The sequence below is a fragment of the Lepus europaeus genome, chromosome 23 (genome assembly GCF_033115175.1).
Source record: "Lepus europaeus isolate LE1 chromosome 23, mLepTim1.pri, whole genome shotgun sequence".
NCBI lineage: Eukaryota > Metazoa > Chordata > Mammalia > Lagomorpha > Leporidae > Lepus > Lepus europaeus.
The window spans coordinates 19,792,269-19,807,765 of record NC_084849.1 but is presented as its reverse complement, the minus strand read 5'-3'; the positions used below and the strand labels follow the sequence as shown (position 1 = coordinate 19,807,765).

Sequence of the window (15,497 nt, the reverse complement as noted above, 5' to 3'; positions counted from 1 at the left end):
CGGGGGTGCCTCGGGGCCTGGGGAGGGTGAGTTTCAGTGGGCGAGAGCCCAAGAAGCCAGGGTTGGGGGCCAGAGCTCAGGGCAGGGAAAATGCTCAACTTCCCGGCTTCCCTCGTGCCAGGTGCTGGGCTGCGCCGTGGAGCTCCCGGATGTCAGCTGCCAGCGGTTTCTGGATCAGCTCATTGGATTCTTTCACTTTTACCATGGCCCCGTTGCCCTGGCTTACCAGGTATGAACGCGTCCCTGGAGGAGCCCTGTGTTGGGCCTCAGCAGCTGTCACAGGGTCGCACAGCCCAGCCCCCACTCTGAGATCTGGGATTCTTTGTGGTTTTTTTTTTTTTTTTTTTTTAAGATTTATTTTATTTATTTGAAAGAGTTACAGAGAGAGGTAGAGAAAGAGAGAGCTTCCATCTGCTGGTTCACTCCCCAAATGCCTGCAACGGCCAGAGCTGAGCCGATCCAAAGCCAGGAGCCAGGAACTTCTTCTGGGTCTCCCATGTGGGTGCAGGGACCCAAGGACCTGGGCCATCCTCTGCTGCCTTCCTAGGCACATCAACAGGTGGGGCAGTCGGGACTTGAACCGGTGCCCTTATGGGATGCCGGTGCTGCAGGCTGGGGCTTTAACCCGCTGTGCCATGGTATGGACCCTGGGATCTGAGATTCTTGATGCAAACGTGCCCTGTGGGGTGCCTTTGTCCGCAGCTGGGTCGCCCTGTCTTCTGCCCCAGGATGGTCCGAAGGAGCAGGCAGATCTGCTGGGGACGGTTATTGGATGGGAGGTGGGGGCTCACGGGTGTGGAGGAATTCAAAGAAGGCCCCTCCTTGTGGCCGCTCTCCTGGGCGAGGGGCGCTGTTCCTGGTAGTTGGGATCCTTGCCAAAGAGCCTGTCCCTCGGAATCTCAGATGCTGACCCCGGCGGTTGTGTTTCAGAACTGCTCTCGGGATGAGCTGAGCCTGGCCTGGGATTCCTTCATCGAGCAGATCCTGCACAACACCAGCGACCTGCACAAGATCTTCAATTCCCTCTGGAACTTGGACCGAACCAAAGTAAATTCCTCTCCTCCTCCTCTTCACTGCTTCTATGAGGAGAGAGCTTGGGCGCTTGGAAGAAGCGCTACTAACGGGAGCGATGTCTGGAAAGGCCAGCAGAGGGCGTCGTTTCAGCAGGGTCCTTGTCAAGCCCTGCGCCTGAGCCCCAGGCTGCTGCCCCTCAGCGGTGCACACCCGGGCGCGTCAGCTCAGCCCTCACAGCCACCGCACTCATAAAATGGCGTCAGGACAGCTGCTGCCTAGAATTGGTTTGGTTAAAAATTGTATTTACTTTTATTTTGTTTTTGAAAGGCAGAGAGAGAAAGATCTACCATCTGCCAGTTCACTCCCCAGAGTGCCCACAGCCAGGGCTGAGCCAGGCCAAAGCCAGCAGCCAGGAACTCAATCCCGGTCTCCCACGTGGATGGCAGGGGCCCAAGCACTTGAGCCGTCATCTGCTGCCTGCAGAGGTGCACACTAGCAGGAAGCTGGGTTGGAAGTAGAGTAGCTGGGATTCGAACCAGACACTCCGGGGTTCAATGCCAGCGTCCCAGGTAGCAACTTCATTGCTGTGCCAAATGCTACCAAGGATGGACTCAGTATTCTCAAGGTTTCTTTCTCTCTTGTGACATCTTGCTGTATCAGAGAGTGATCAGGATGTGTCTTTGTGAGCTGTTCCATCTGCCGTTGACAGTGAGGCACCAGCTGCTTGTGTGGCTGGCCCTGCCCTCCCAGGAAGCAGGAAGGGGCCTTGAGTGTCTTGGGCAGGGGACGCACCCTGCAAGTGTCACCAGTGTTGTGAGGTGTGGCACTGGGCCTCGGTCGCCACGCAGAAGGGCTCTGCCAGACACAGTGCGGGCTTCTCGCTGCTCCTGTCTGTGGGACTTTGAGCCTTTGAGAGTGGCCGGCTGGGAGTGGGCCCCGTCCGGGGCTGCGGAAGCATGAACTGCACTTCTTCACACGGCCCCAGCTCCAGAGCTTGGCTTTGTGAATGCCGAGTCGTGCCTGGCAGGCAGGTGGAGAGATGAAGGGGCTGCTGGTCATCACCGCCCACTCTTGACCAGGGTCAGGTGCTCTCCTTGTACTCGTGGAGGCTTCTGGGCAGCTGTCTCCTGCCAGGTAATGTGGGAGCGAGACGGGTCTTCCCGAGTGGAAGGCCTGATGCTTTGTTTCATGTTAAGGGTACTCACGGGACCCAGCTGCTGTACGGTCAGGGGGCTCATGCCTCAGAAGGCAGCTGGAGATCGGGGATCGACTTCCCCTGGCTCTGAAACCCGTGTATGAAGGGCACGCACTCATGTTGGCAGTCAGCATCTCCTGGGGGACCTCCTTTGTCCCCAGGAACGGCCGTATGCCACACTGGCTGCACCTGCAGCGGCCGAGAGGCCTCCTTACTCCAGGAATGGGCCATTTTGTCGTGTCAGTGGTCGAGGGTGGAGAGGCGGGGCAGTCCCACACCTGCTCCTCTCCCTGGGCCTGTGCAGAGCCTGTCTGTCCTGTGCCTCCCCTCCCCTCTCCTCCCCTCTCCCCGGCTCACTGGGAGTGTGCTCTTGAGTGCAGGTGACTTGTGGCTCACCGGGAGCGTGCTCCTGAGTGGTGTGACTTGCCCGGCACAGGTGGAGCCCCTGCTGTTGCTGAAGGCAGCGCTCATCCTGCAGACCTGCCAGCGCGCACCTCACATCCTGGCTGGCTGCATCCTCTATAAAGGACTGTAAGTACTGCCTCCCGCCGCCCACCTCCCGCCGCTGCAGAGCTCACGGGCCCAGCCGCCTCCATGCCATGGCGGGGAGCCTGGCCTCTGGCCGGTCCCGAGTGGCCCCGCTGGGCAAATGTCAGGGGCTGAGATGGGACTGAGCGAGTGTACCTGTCCTGGAGCCACACTGGGGAATGAGAGCTCGGTTCAGAGACGCGTGAGGGACGCAAAGGGATCGCGGAATTGTCGGGTACGCCGTTCTCACCCGCAGTCGGATGTCTCTGCTGGGCCTCCGAGGACTCGCCGGGCTCTTCACAGAGCTGAAGGGCCTCCTTGTGAGCCCGAGTGCCTGAGAGCCACTCCATGCACCTCGCAAGGCCTCTCTCCTGGAGGGCGTTCTCTCCCAGGCTCGGGGCAGCCAGGGCCCTTGTTCAGAGCTCCCCGCTAACTGATGACCTGTGCCGCTGCGCGGGTGCTCCCGGCTGCTCGGGAAGAGCTCTTGAGTGCGGGCACTCGTGGGCCCGACAGGCTGAGCCCAGCCCTGACTTCCTTCCTAGCGGCTGAGTGGCTGTGGGCTGACAGGCTGAGCCCAGCCCTGACTTCCTTCCTAGCGGCTGAGTGGCCGTGGGCCCAACAGGCTGAGCCCAGCCCTGACTTCCTTCCTAGCGGCTGAGCGGCTGTGGGCAAGTTGCTCAAGCTCAGCCTTGTCTTCTGGGAAGGGGCGCGACTCTGTGGCCACTGGAACGAGATAGGCGGTGTGGAGGGACCAGGCACGGGCCCTGCTGCGTGGCGGCGCCCCTTCCCTGCCGCCACTCCCATCACGGTGCCGCTGCGTCGGCTTGTGGGGCGTCTCCAGCACCAAGGCTGTGGCCCACGCACAGCATCGTTCCTGATGCTGCCTAGCTTGCGTGTTTTAGGTTAGGCAGCTAACGCATGACCACGTTCTCATTACTAAAACCGCAACCTCAGAGAGACACAGAAAGCACGTTGGAGAGCCCCCTTCCGTCCCCGGCTCTCAGGCCCCATCCCCAGCGCCTGCTGTGTGCTGAGTAGCCCAGCCCTCCCTGGCCCTCGCTGTTGGTTGGACCTGCGAGTGGAGGCACCCAGGACTGTACAAGTCCTCGGCGACATCCCCACAGGGGAGGCTGAGGTGACACCTGTCCGTGGACAGAACGCACGTGTTGTGGTGCGCTGGCTCTGCCACGATCTGGTTCACTGTTTTCTTTGTGATGGACATTTGGGTTGTTGGCCCAATTTTTAAAAGACCTGTTTTTGTATTTTTTTTCCATTTTCATTATAAAGCTCTACTTTTTAAAATAGGTAGATCTCTCTAAGAGAGGTATCTATCTTCTACCCACGGGTTCACTGCCCAAGTGCCTGCCAACAGCCAGGACTGGACCACGTCGAAGCCAGGACCCTGGCGCCCCATCCAGGTCTCCGTGCGGGTGCCAGGGATCCAAGTACTTGAACCGTCATCGACTGCCTCCTGGGGCGTGCACTAGCAGGAAGCTGGACCGGAAGTGGGGGTGCCGGGACGCCAATGCAAACATGGCAGTGGTGTCTTAACTGCTGCCCATGTGCCCACCGCGTGTTTGCCCATTTCTTCCGTGCATACATCCGGGTACAAGCCCGCTGAGAGGCCTCAGACACAGTGAGCGTAGATGGGAACGGAGAGTGCCTTCCCTTCAAACTCCCAGCAGTCCTGCCCCCGGATCCTCCGCCACAGGGGACACCAGACCCCCTTGAGACGGAGAGGCCTCGGCGCACTTCTCCTCACACTGCTCTTGTGCCTGTGTCACCCCAGGATCGTCAGCACCCAGCTGCCGCCCTCCATCACTGCCAAGGTCCTGCTGCAGAGCGCCGCACCCCGGGAGCAGGTATGGTCAAGCGCACCTGCTCGGCTGGGCGCTCCGAGCCGGCAGGGCTGCCCCCGTGCACACTATGGATCGGGAGCGCTTGTTTCCGTCATCGCGTCCAGACCCCGCTGGCGAGGCTGGGAGATGCCACTTTCTTGCACGGGGTCGGCGTAGGGGGCTGGTTCTTCTCCACACCGAGGGGAGGGCTGAGACTGACTGCCCACCAGGCGGGCTGTCAGTCAAACAGACGTTTGGTTTTCCCAGAGACTACACCCAGGGCTGCATCTTAGGAAGCCTTGGGAAACAGCAGCTCGGTAAGGTACTTCCATTCTGTGCTCACTTGGCTTTTTAATGAAAAGTCATCCCCGTGCTCACCGAGGGCAAGACTGCCCAGTCGACAGCCTGAAGGCAGCCCTGCTCGCCCCGGCCAGTTCCGTCCCATCCGCTTTTCCTGTGTTCATGATGTGCGGAGGATGCGGAAGTGTGCTTCCACCTGTATCATAAGGCTCTCTGTTCGCGCTTCTCAAATCAGGGGACGTTGCACCCTGGTGGGCTCTGTGCAGCCCTCTTGCCCACCAGAGGGGGAGCTGTCAGTCTCCAGACCGGCCTGTCTTGTCACCAGAGTTAGGGAGCCCATTCCTTTTTCCTGGTAACCTGGCTTCTAGACTCTGTCTCAAGGAGACGACTGCTGGAAAGATCTGGACTCCGGACTTTCGTACGGCCTGGTTCAGGAAAGCGAACACTCGGATAAAATGTGAGTGTCGCAGGCAGGGGCTGGCAAACTTGCGTGTGAGCCACCTGCCTCCAGGAGAGCTGTGTGGCCCGGCCGTCCATTAACCCCGCAGAGCGGGTCACGAGGCAGAGACCATGTGGGTTATGAAGCCGGAGGTGTCAGCAGCTCTCCCATTGCAGGGCACGTTGGCTGACGGCTGGGCAAAACAGGGAACTGGTTAACTTACCCTGACTGCCGGAACTTCACACAGCTCTCATGAGCCATTAAAAATGACCAGAGATGCTTCAGTGACACGAATTCCTGTTTAAGCAGAAAAGGGGAATTTTACACAATGTGGTCTTAGAAGAATAGAAAAATGCAAAGACTGTTTGATTTTTAAGATTTATTTATGGGGGCTGGCGCTGTGGTGCAGTGGGTTAAAGCCCTGGCCTGAAGCACCGGCATCCCTTATGGGCGCCGGTTCTAGTCCCGGCAGTTTCTCTTCACTGCAGCTATGGCCTGGGAAAGCAGTGGAGGATGGCCCAAGTCCTTGGGCCCCTGCACCCATGTGGGAGACCCGGAAGAAGCTCCTGGCTCCTGGCTTCAGATCGGCGCAGCTCCAGCCCTTGCAGCCATCTGGGGAGTGAACCAATGGATGGGAGACCTCTCTGACTCTCCCTCTCTGTAACTCTGCCTCTCAAGTAAATAAGATTTTTAAAGAATGTGTTAAAAAACCAGCAGTAAATTATTATTTAAAAAATATTTGAAAGGCAGAATTAGGGGGAGAGACAGAGAGAGACCTGCCATCCAATAGTTTACTCCCCAAATGGCTGCAACAGCCAGGGGTGGGCCAGGCCAAAGCCAGGAGATGGGAACTCCATCTGGGTTTCCCACATGGGTGGCAGGGGCACAAACAATTGGGCCATCTTCTGCTGCTTTCCCAGACATATTAGCAGGGAGCTGTATAGGAAGTGGAGCATTTGGGACTCAAAGAATCAGGGCTCATATGGAATGCCGGCATCGCAGGCAGCAGCTTGACCCACTGTGCCGTGATGGCTGGCCCCAGTGAATAGACTGATGGGGAAAATGCCCTGGGTGAACTGTATTGCTGTGGGGGTGAGGGACTGTGTGTGTGTCTGTTTCTAGGGTAAGATAAGTTTCTTTAATATTCTTTATTTTATTTGAAAGGCAGAGTTACAGAGAGGCAGAGACAGAGAGAGGTCTTCCATCCGTTGGTTCCCTCCCCAAATGGCCACAGTGGCTGGAGCTATGCCGATCCAAAGTCAGGAGCCAGGAGCTTTTTCAGAGTCTCCCATGCAGGTGCAGGGGCCCAAGGAGTTGGGCCATCTTTTGCTTTCCCAGGCCACAGCAGAGAGCTGGATTGGAAGTGGAGCAGCTGGGTCTCGAACCGCGCCTATATGGGATGCTGGCACTGTAGGTGACGGCTTTGCCTGCTAGGCCACAGTGCCAGCCTACAAGATCACTTGTGACTTAGTAAACAAAAACATGATTTTGAAAAGCCCCAAAGACAAAGGCAACCCCTGATCATTATAGGAGTGGGAAGGTGTCAGTCAGAAGCGCGCTGCTTGCTCGGCCTCGGCTCTGTTTTGAAGGCCCTTTCGGGACCCCCGGCTTGTGAAGGTGCTGAGCTCTCCAGCCTCGCTTGTGACCCGGGGTCCGTAAGGACGATCCGGCATGGTGTTCTGTTCGGGTCAGATCCGCTACGATGAGGGTCCCAGGACTCCCACAGCTGTGCTGGGGTGGGCTTGACGTGAGTTCTGGGACAGGGGCCGGGACAGGCGTGGCAGTATTCTAGAGCAGGGAGCTCTCCTGAAGGCGTCGGAGAGAATGTGGATCCTCACATTTGCTCCCCGAGCGCAGACAGGGAAGTAGAACGTAGCTTGTGGTGGGAATTCAGGTGGGGCCTCGGCTTCTCGCAGCCATGGTGGGAGCCTGTGCCTCTGCACGGCCTTGGGCCTGGGGTCGGGACAAGCGCTCTCCGGGCTCAGCTGTTTGGTGGATGGATGCGTGGTGATTCCTGGCAGTTAGGCACTCACTGTTGGTGTGTCTGTTTTCAGAGACTGCCTGCAGTGAGGGACGCCCCGCCGGCATCAGGTACGTCATCGGGGCCCCGCAGTGTTCCCCACCCCATGCACGCCAGGCGAAAGGCAGTGCGGGCCACATGTTCACTGCCTCGCTTCCTAACGAAAAGGCACGTCACGGCGCTTCAGGGACAGTCTCCCATCCCAAACGCACGATGTTAGGCCTCACCGAGCCTGCGTTCAGGTCCCCGTAACTCAATGAGGAGAGCCCTCTTCGTAGGATGCTTCCACTGGGATCGTTTGACCTCACAGTGGTGCCAAAGCGATGCACGTTCCGTAGAAGCCATGCTTGCGGTTTTGAATCTTGCTCCTCTCCCGGGCCAGTGGTACCCAGTATGGCCCTCTCTCCTGGTGCTGGGCATGCTCAAGGGGACACAGCCACGGGCAGCCCCGCCATGGCGCTAACACCACCGTGTGCTGTGCTGTTGGGTCGCGCAGGCGCAGCCAGTGCAGTTCCGTTGACAGTATTTCCTTCTTAATTTACTGTGTTGAGAGAGGGCACCCCCAGCTGCTGCCCCAGACGCTTACAAGGGTCCAGGCCTGGGCCAGGCCAAAGCCAGGAGCCAGGAACTCATTCCAGGTCTCCCGTGCGGGTGGCAGGGAGCCCAGCACTCGGGCCATCAGCTGCTGCTTTGCAGGTCTGTGTGAGCAGGGAGCTGGGGTCAGGAGTCAGAGCCAGGCGCTTGTTCTGGGGTGCAGGCATCTTCCCCGCTGGGCCAGACACCCACCCCCAAGAGCAGTTAGCGCCCCTCGTCTTCTCTGACCTGCGGGGAGCCCTGCCCACGCTGACTTGCAATTCCAGGAGCAGCGCTGCCCGCCAGCGTCCGCGTCATCCCTGTGTTCCTGACCGGAGAGGAAGCCGCGAGTCTCCGTGAGTTCCCGGTAGAGCGGAGCACTGGGTAAGGAGCCCCCTGCAGGTCAGCGGCCTCTCCCGTGGCCCCTCGCCCCTCGGTTCCATCTCCCACACACCCTGTCCCAAGGCAGGCATCCGGGCCTGCAGGAGGTTGGTAAGAGGCGGTTTGGCCCAGTAAGGAAGAGCAGGTGTCAGGCCCAGCTCTCTTACCAGTCTGGTGGCCTTGGACAAGCCCATCTTCTCTCTGGGACTCAGTGTTCTCATCTGTGAAATGGACCCAGCAGCATCTCTTCCATGGGTTCCCATGTGAGTTGAGCACAGTATTTGCCTGGCCCCCATACAGGCCTGGCTCAGCGCCCTCCAGTGTGGGTGACTCTGAGCCCCGAGTTCAGAAGGCCACGCATCCCCACCCCCACCCCCGCCTGCAGCCCCGTGGGCAGGCGCTGCCCACTTCTCACGCCGGGTCTTGCCACGGTGGCCTCAGGCTGTGCGGCCCCAGGCAGCCGCCTGTCCCAGATGCCTGTGTTTCTGAGGGGCTCGCGCCGTGGTCCCCCGGGAGAAGGGTACTCGCCCTGCCCTAAGCCCATGTGCCTGCCCTTCCTTACGTCTCTGTTTCCCCTGGCAGCCCTCCTGCGCCTCCAGCCAGGCTCCGGGACGGCTCAGCCCAGCGCCCTCCCCAGCCCGACAGCACATCTTCTCCTGGGCGTGTGGGATCTGTGGCCTGGCCGCTGGCCACCACCCTGCAGCCCCCATCCACTGATGAAGCTCGGCCAGACGTCCAGGGGGAGAACGGGCACCCATGGAACCTGGGGCCTGCGGGACTGCACGGCACTGCCCGGGGCCGGGGGCCCGGCCTCAGCTGCTCCCCGGAGAAGGCACTGGACTTGTCTGAAATCCACATTCCAGGGGCTCAGGAAACAGGGACCGCCCCGGGTCACTTCGCCGTCCCCCCTGTGTGTGCCCCAGACAGCGGAGTGCCTCGTCCCCAGGAATCCGGCAGCAAGTCCGGTGACCTGGCACCCACGCCGCCCGAGGACACAGCCGCTGGCCGCTTTCTCCCCCCACCTCCTCCCGAGGCACTCACCCTGAACGGAGCCTTGGAGCAGCGTGAGGACCGCCCAGGCGACAGCGGCCCTCTCCCCAGGAGGAGCAGCTGGCCCTCATCTCTGCCCTGCCCAGACGGCAGGCGGAGAGGAAGTGCGCCTCCCGGGAGGGAACGAGGCTGGGGCGAGGCCCTGGACGGCACCCACGAGTGCCCCCCCACGCCTGGTCTGCAGTGCGAATCAGGCCCCGGCCCCGCCGACGAGATCGACTCCAGCCTGCCCCCAGCAGGGCCCTGCGTGGGACTCGTGCGGATGAACCTGTACACGCACAGCGTGAAAGGGCTGGTGCTGTCCCTGCTGGCCGAGGAGCCGCTGCTGGCCGACGGCGCGGCCATCGAGGAGGTGGTGAGTGTCCCTGGCTGCCCTGGCCCTCTGTGCCCTCTTCCCGCCTCCTGGAAGCATGGAGCAGCCAGCTTGGCCTCCGGCTCTGCGCCTCTGGGCCAGACGCCCTCGCTTACAGCGCGCGGGGGAGGCCAGGGCCGACCTCCTACCTCCGTGGGTTGTGTGGGAGTGAGGAAGAGGAAGTCAGGGCACGCCCCGGGCCTGCTTTAGAGGCCTGAGTTGCTTCCCGTCCTCTGCGGTTCTCAGAGCAAGGGAAGACCTGCCTGGGAGGCTTGCCCTCGAGCCCTGGCCCTGTGAGCCCGACTCCAGCACCCCACGGGTGGGCCTAGACGCAGCACAGTGACGCATGGCCGTGCCCCACGGCCTGGCCTTGCAGCCCCATGCACTGCAGCGTGGCCCAGCCCGGGTTGGGAGCTCCCCAGGGAACCTGTGTGTCTGTCTGAGCCCAGCGCGTCCCGCAGTCTGCAGTTCCTTTCCAGAAGGCCCCACTCATCTGAGACGCACACTGGCTCTGGGGGGGCCCCTCCCCCACTCCCAGGGGTAGACTACCTCCAGGACCGGAGGCCGGGTGGTGCTAAGATGCGGTCTCCATGGTAACAGCCTGGCTGGAGTTGGCAGGGACAGCCGTAGCAGAAAGCGCAGCAGGTGGGAATGGCTGCAGGGCCCGTGGTGTCCTGGGCTTGCCTTGTTTTTATTCTTAAATCTATGTTATTCTGAGCCGGTCCCGTGAGCATGCAGGGCCTGTGGCCCTGTCACCGAGCAGGTTGCCTTGCAGCCCTGAGGTGGGAAGGCCACCCACAGCTTCCCGCCCACAGAGCTCCTCTCCAGAGCCGTGTGGCACACCTGTCCCCTTCGCGGCCTCTGTCCTCACTCGCCGTCCTCGCCGTGGCTCTGAGGGGCCGCGTCCCCCTGCTCCATTGAGCCCCGTGGGGAGTTCCGGTTGCAGCTTTGCCCCTCCTCTCCGTGGCGGCGCGTGGAGCTTCAGTCTGCTCTGTACGGTGCTGAGTCTCCCTAGTGCACCCTGCGGGCGCAGTGTGCAAGAGTACGGAACGTGGCTCTCCGCACCCTCCGCACCCTGGGGCACGTGCTGCCTCACCTCTGTTCCTTCAGCCACGCCTTGGAAGACGCCCGGGAGGCAGGCACTGTCACCCCCATTTTATTATCAGAAAACTGAGCCTCACTGAGGCGGAACCCAGCAGGTGGCAGGCCCAGAATTCTCGTCTCACTGCCCTGCCCCAGCCTCTCTGCACCCTCCCTAGTGTGCCTCCCCCTGAGGAAGTGGGTGGGGGCCGCTTCCTGTGGCTCTCACCACAGCGCTTGGTCTCTCCAGGCCCATCCGTGCCTCTGTGGGCGTCCGGGGAAAGCGGGGCCTGGTGCCAGCGAGGCCTGTGAGGTGGAGTCCAGCTTCACAAAGCTCGTCTTTGCCCAAGAAGAGCAGGGCGTCGCCAAGCCTGGGGAGCGTGTGGGCCTGAGAGCAGCTGCGCTCACCAGACCCGAAGTCTGCTTGTGATTAGCAGGGGTCTCTAGTGAGCCTCTCTGTGCAGGCCTGTGGAGAGTGCGTGACCAATGTCCCCGCAGCCCATCTGCTGCAGAGCCAGAATCCCTGCAGCACGGGCAGCTCCAGGCCGGGCGGCCCGGGAGCACGACCCCTCTTTGAAGCGGCCTTGGTTCTGTCACACACAGTTACAGGAAAGGGCACAGGGCGTCCTTTCCCCATCCCAACTCCCAGGAGTGAGGGGTGGGCGCAGCACGGGTTGGGGGAGCAGCCTGGAAGGTCTGAGCTGGGAACAGAGTAGGCTCACGCCAGGGGGCAGCATAGAGCCACTGCCAGTCCCAGACTCCAAAAGCCAGGATCCTGTCGTTGGCCTTGAACTACAGTGATCAGATCGGTGATTCACTGCCACACTGGGACATGGAGCCGTCTGTGGGCCGTGGCTTCGGCTTCCGGCTGTGCGAGCGCGTTACCACGAGGTATGCGGAAGCTCCTCCCCTCAGCTGTGTCCCTGGGCTCCTGAGTGTGTGCCGTGCAGCGTGCCGCCTGCCGTGTGCTGTGGGACAGGAGAGAAGTCCGGGGACCCAGGAGCTAGCCCGGCCCTGCCTCTTCCGGGGCCACACATGGCATGTGTCGGGGCTGGCAGACTGGAAGCCGGCAGGGGCCCCATTGTCAGCGTGGGCTGACTGCTGGGGTAGGAGACTGCCTGGGGCGAGATGAGGGGGCGGGTGCGGCTGTGTCCAGGCAGAGCTTGTGTTTAGGGACACGGGCACTGGCGCCTCATCCGACCTGCACGTGTCACGAAGTTCTCCCCAGACAAGAATACGTGGGACTCAGGCTGGCCTCACGGTGCCGCCTGCTGGCGTCCATGTGGAGTCCGGCCAAGTCCAGGCTGCTGAGCTTTTGAGCCCGCTCCCTGCCGATGCGTCTGGGAAAGCAGCTGAGGGTGGCCGGAGTGCTTGGCCAGTACCTCCCACACGGCAGACCCGGGTGGAGTTCCTGGCTCCTGGCTTCAGCCCGGACCAGCCCTGGCCGGCGGCTCATAGCTCTCAATCTGCATAACAGACCTGCTGGGTTTGTTCCCCGGGCTGTGGGCTGCTGGCTGCTTGTCTAAGTCAGTGAAGAGTGTGGCTGGCGGTGTCCTCATAGTGAGGTGACTGGGTAGAAGATTCTGGAAGCTGAGCTCGGTGCCTGTCAGGGAAACGCAGTTTTGGCATTGTTCAGTCTGACCGCCGTCCCTTGCCCGGGGCTCTGGTTTGGAGTGGGAGGAATGACAAATGCTAGGTTCCTGGGGTCCAGAAACTCCCGGTGAGGCTGTGGCCTGACTTCCTGGAGAGTGCTGGTGGGTGCCGCTGTGTGCTCACACACACACACACACACACGTCAGGGGCCGTGCATGCCTGCGCTCAGCCCTAGCCACACCCCCACAGTAAACCACACAGCTTCGACGTCCATAGCACCTGCCCGCGGGCATCTTCCTTGACTCCGTTTATTACAAATTTATTGTGTCTGCTAGGATTCAGCTACTCTGATTGTGTAAGATAAAACCTTCAATGTCGGACCTGTCAACTTTCAGTGTCAACTCTAGGACAGTCGATAAAAAACTAATGTAGGCCGGCGCCACGGCTCAATAGGCTAATCCTCTGCCTGCGGTGCCAGCACACTGGGTTCTAGACCCGATTGAGGCGCTGGATTCTGTCCTGGTTGCCCCTCTTCCAGGCCAGCTCTCTGCTGTGGCCTGCGAGTGCAGTGGAGGATGGCCCGAGTCCTTGGGCCCTGGACCCGCATGGGAGACCAGGAGAAGCACCTGGCTCCTGGCTTTGGATCAGCACGATGCGCCGGCCACAGCGGCCATTGGAGGGTGAACCAACGGTAAAGGAAGACCTTTCTCTCTCTCTCTCTCACTGTCCACTCTGCCTGAGGGGAAAAAAAAAAGGAAAAAAAAAAAACTAATTTAGGGGCTGGCGCTATGGTGCAGCAGGTTAAGCCTTAAGCCTCCGCCCGCGACACTGGCATCCCACATGAGCACCCATTCAAGTCCGCGCGGCTCCCCTTCTCACCCAGCTCCCTGCTACTGAGCCTGGGAAAGCAGAGGAGGGTGGCCCAAGGGCTTGAGTCCCTGCACCCATGTGGGAGACCCAGATGAGTTCCTGGCTCCTGGCTCCCGCCGGGCCCAGACCTGGCTGTGTGGCCATCCGGGGAGTGAACCAGCCGATGGAAGATTCTCTCTCTCTCTGTCTCTGTCTCTTCTTCTCTCTGTAGCTCTGCCTTTCAAATAAGTAAGTAAATCTTAAAAAGCCAACTGGATCTATGAATGAAAGGTCCACGTTGCAGGACACGAGCTCAACCCCAGCACCCAGCACGCTTGCAGAGATGCCACACGGGCTTCCGGCCGCGCGTTTCCTGCCCGGCTGTGGCAGAGCCGTCCGCACACCAGGGGGCAGCACCGCGTTGTTTCCGCGGCGGTATCCAGAGCAGCAGTGTAGCGTTGACGTTGACCGAGGGCTCCTGTGTGCGCCACCTCACTTCGTCCGCCCCACAGCCCTGTGGGGCTCCCTTTGCCAGTGGGGCAGTGAGGCCCAGAGAGGTCGATAACTTGCCCCTGGTCTCCAGCTAGGAGGCCAGGCCCGGGTGCCCTTCACTTGCCTGGGAAGAGCGGTCTTGGCCCAGTGGGACAGAGCAGGGAGCCCCCATTTCAGACAGAGTCCGTCATAGCGGGGCTGCTGTCTGGGCGCACCATAACCGCACGGCCACTAGAGGGCGATGTAGAGTAAGGACGGGCAGGTCGTTCACGCTCCAGGGGGCAGCTAGACCCCGCGGGCTGAGTCCCTTTCTTTCCATGAGGAAGCAATGGAAGCCCGCAGTGCAGTGCGGTGGCCTGAACTTTGCCCACCCATGACTGCTCTCCAGAGAGGCCCTCACCCCTCTGACAGCCCTCTGAACCGCTGAGCCCAGAAAACTGTTCTCCCAGGAGCAGGGCGAGAATACCTCCTCTTACCTCATTCCACCCTCTGACGGCCGCCTCCCTCCAGGCCTGGCTGACAAGCACTGGACGGGGGTGGGGGGGTCCCAGGCCGCCGGTGCTGTTGAGCCCACCACGGTGAGGGGGACATAGCCCTTTGGTACTGCCTGCTGGGACTCCGGGTCGTTTTCCCCCTTTCTGAATTTATTTTTCTGCTCATCTCTGCCTTTTGCATTTTTCTACCGTGTAATCCTTTGTTGAGCTCATTAGTGTATAGGGTGGAGATTAATGCTTTTCTAAAAATGGGCGGAAGTGCTGCTCCCAGCCCGTCCCGCTAAATCCAGCAGCCTCCGAGACGCTCTGTAGACGCTCCATTTCTCACTGCGTCCGCAGTCGGAGTGAGAGCCCTCCCGGGGCCTGCCCGGGCTCGTCCTGCCAGCCCGTGACCGGCTCCGACCTCTGCTCTGCAGTACCACAGCAGCCTGGCGTCGCTGAACGGGCTGGAGGTGCACCTGCAGGAGACGCTGCCTGCGGACGAGGCCGGCCCCGCCAGCAGCACCTACAACTTCACGCACTACGACCGCGTCCAGAACATGCTGACAGGTGAGCAGCCCACGTGGGCCGCAGAGACGCCGGGAGGGGGAGGAGGCGAGCAGCGCTGCTCTGCACGGCTGGGCGCCCGCGGCTAAGGGAGTGGAGAGTTGGCTTGGCCCAGGCTTCTCTGCCTGTGGGTCTTTGTGCTCGGGTGTCCGTGAGGTCTGCCGCCCACCTGTGCAGCAGGAGGGCCCCGCACCCCTGCCAGGCTCCCCTGGCGTAGGGAGCAGGGAGGGTGGGGGCTGCTCTTCACGCTCCGTGTCCTCTGCCAGCGAACCTGCCGCAGGTGGCCACCGCCCAGGACCGCCGCTTCCTCCAGGCCGTCAGCCTGATGCACTCTGACTTCGCCCAGCTGCCTGCGCTGTACGAGATGACTGTCAGGTGAGCTGCCCCAGCGCTGTCCCCGGCTGCTGTCCCCGGCCCCGCGCACACGGTCACCTCCTGGGGGCCAGGCAGTGCCAGGTTCTTCACTCAGTGAAGAAATTCTAGCTCATCTGTTTGTTGTTTTTTTTTTTTTTTTAAATATTTATTTATTTGAGAGGCAGGGTTACAGAAAGGGAGAGAGGAGAGAGAGATCTTCCATCCGCTAGTTCACTCACAGTTGGCGGCAATGGCTGAAGCCAGGAGCCTGGAACTCTATCCGGGTCTCCCACATGGGTGCAGGACCCAAACGCTGGGCCATCTTCCGCTGCTTTCCCTAGCACATTAGCAAGGAGCTGGGTCAGAAGTGGAGCAGCCGGGACTCAAACCAGTGCTCAG

The 15,497-nt window shown here is 61.0% G+C and overlaps 1 protein-coding gene across 1 annotated transcript in view; it reads left to right on the top strand.

Annotated features, from left to right (window-relative positions):
* HPS4 (HPS4 biogenesis of lysosomal organelles complex 3 subunit 2) overlaps nt 1-15,497 on the top strand; it is a 28,197-nt gene that overhangs the window by 7,542 nt on the left and 5,158 nt on the right. Inside the window, exons 5-13 of the mRNA XM_062181961.1 lie at nt 122-229; nt 931-1,047; nt 2,646-2,740; nt 4,527-4,599; nt 7,369-7,405; nt 8,195-8,291; nt 8,871-9,693; nt 14,615-14,747; nt 15,011-15,119. Coding sequence (XP_062037945.1) covers nt 122-229; nt 931-1,047; nt 2,646-2,740; nt 4,527-4,599; nt 7,369-7,405; nt 8,195-8,291; nt 8,871-9,693; nt 14,615-14,747; nt 15,011-15,119 — 1,592 coding nt within the window. The remainder of the gene's footprint in view (nt 1-121; nt 230-930; nt 1,048-2,645; nt 2,741-4,526; nt 4,600-7,368; nt 7,406-8,194; nt 8,292-8,870; nt 9,694-14,614; nt 14,748-15,010; nt 15,120-15,497) is intronic.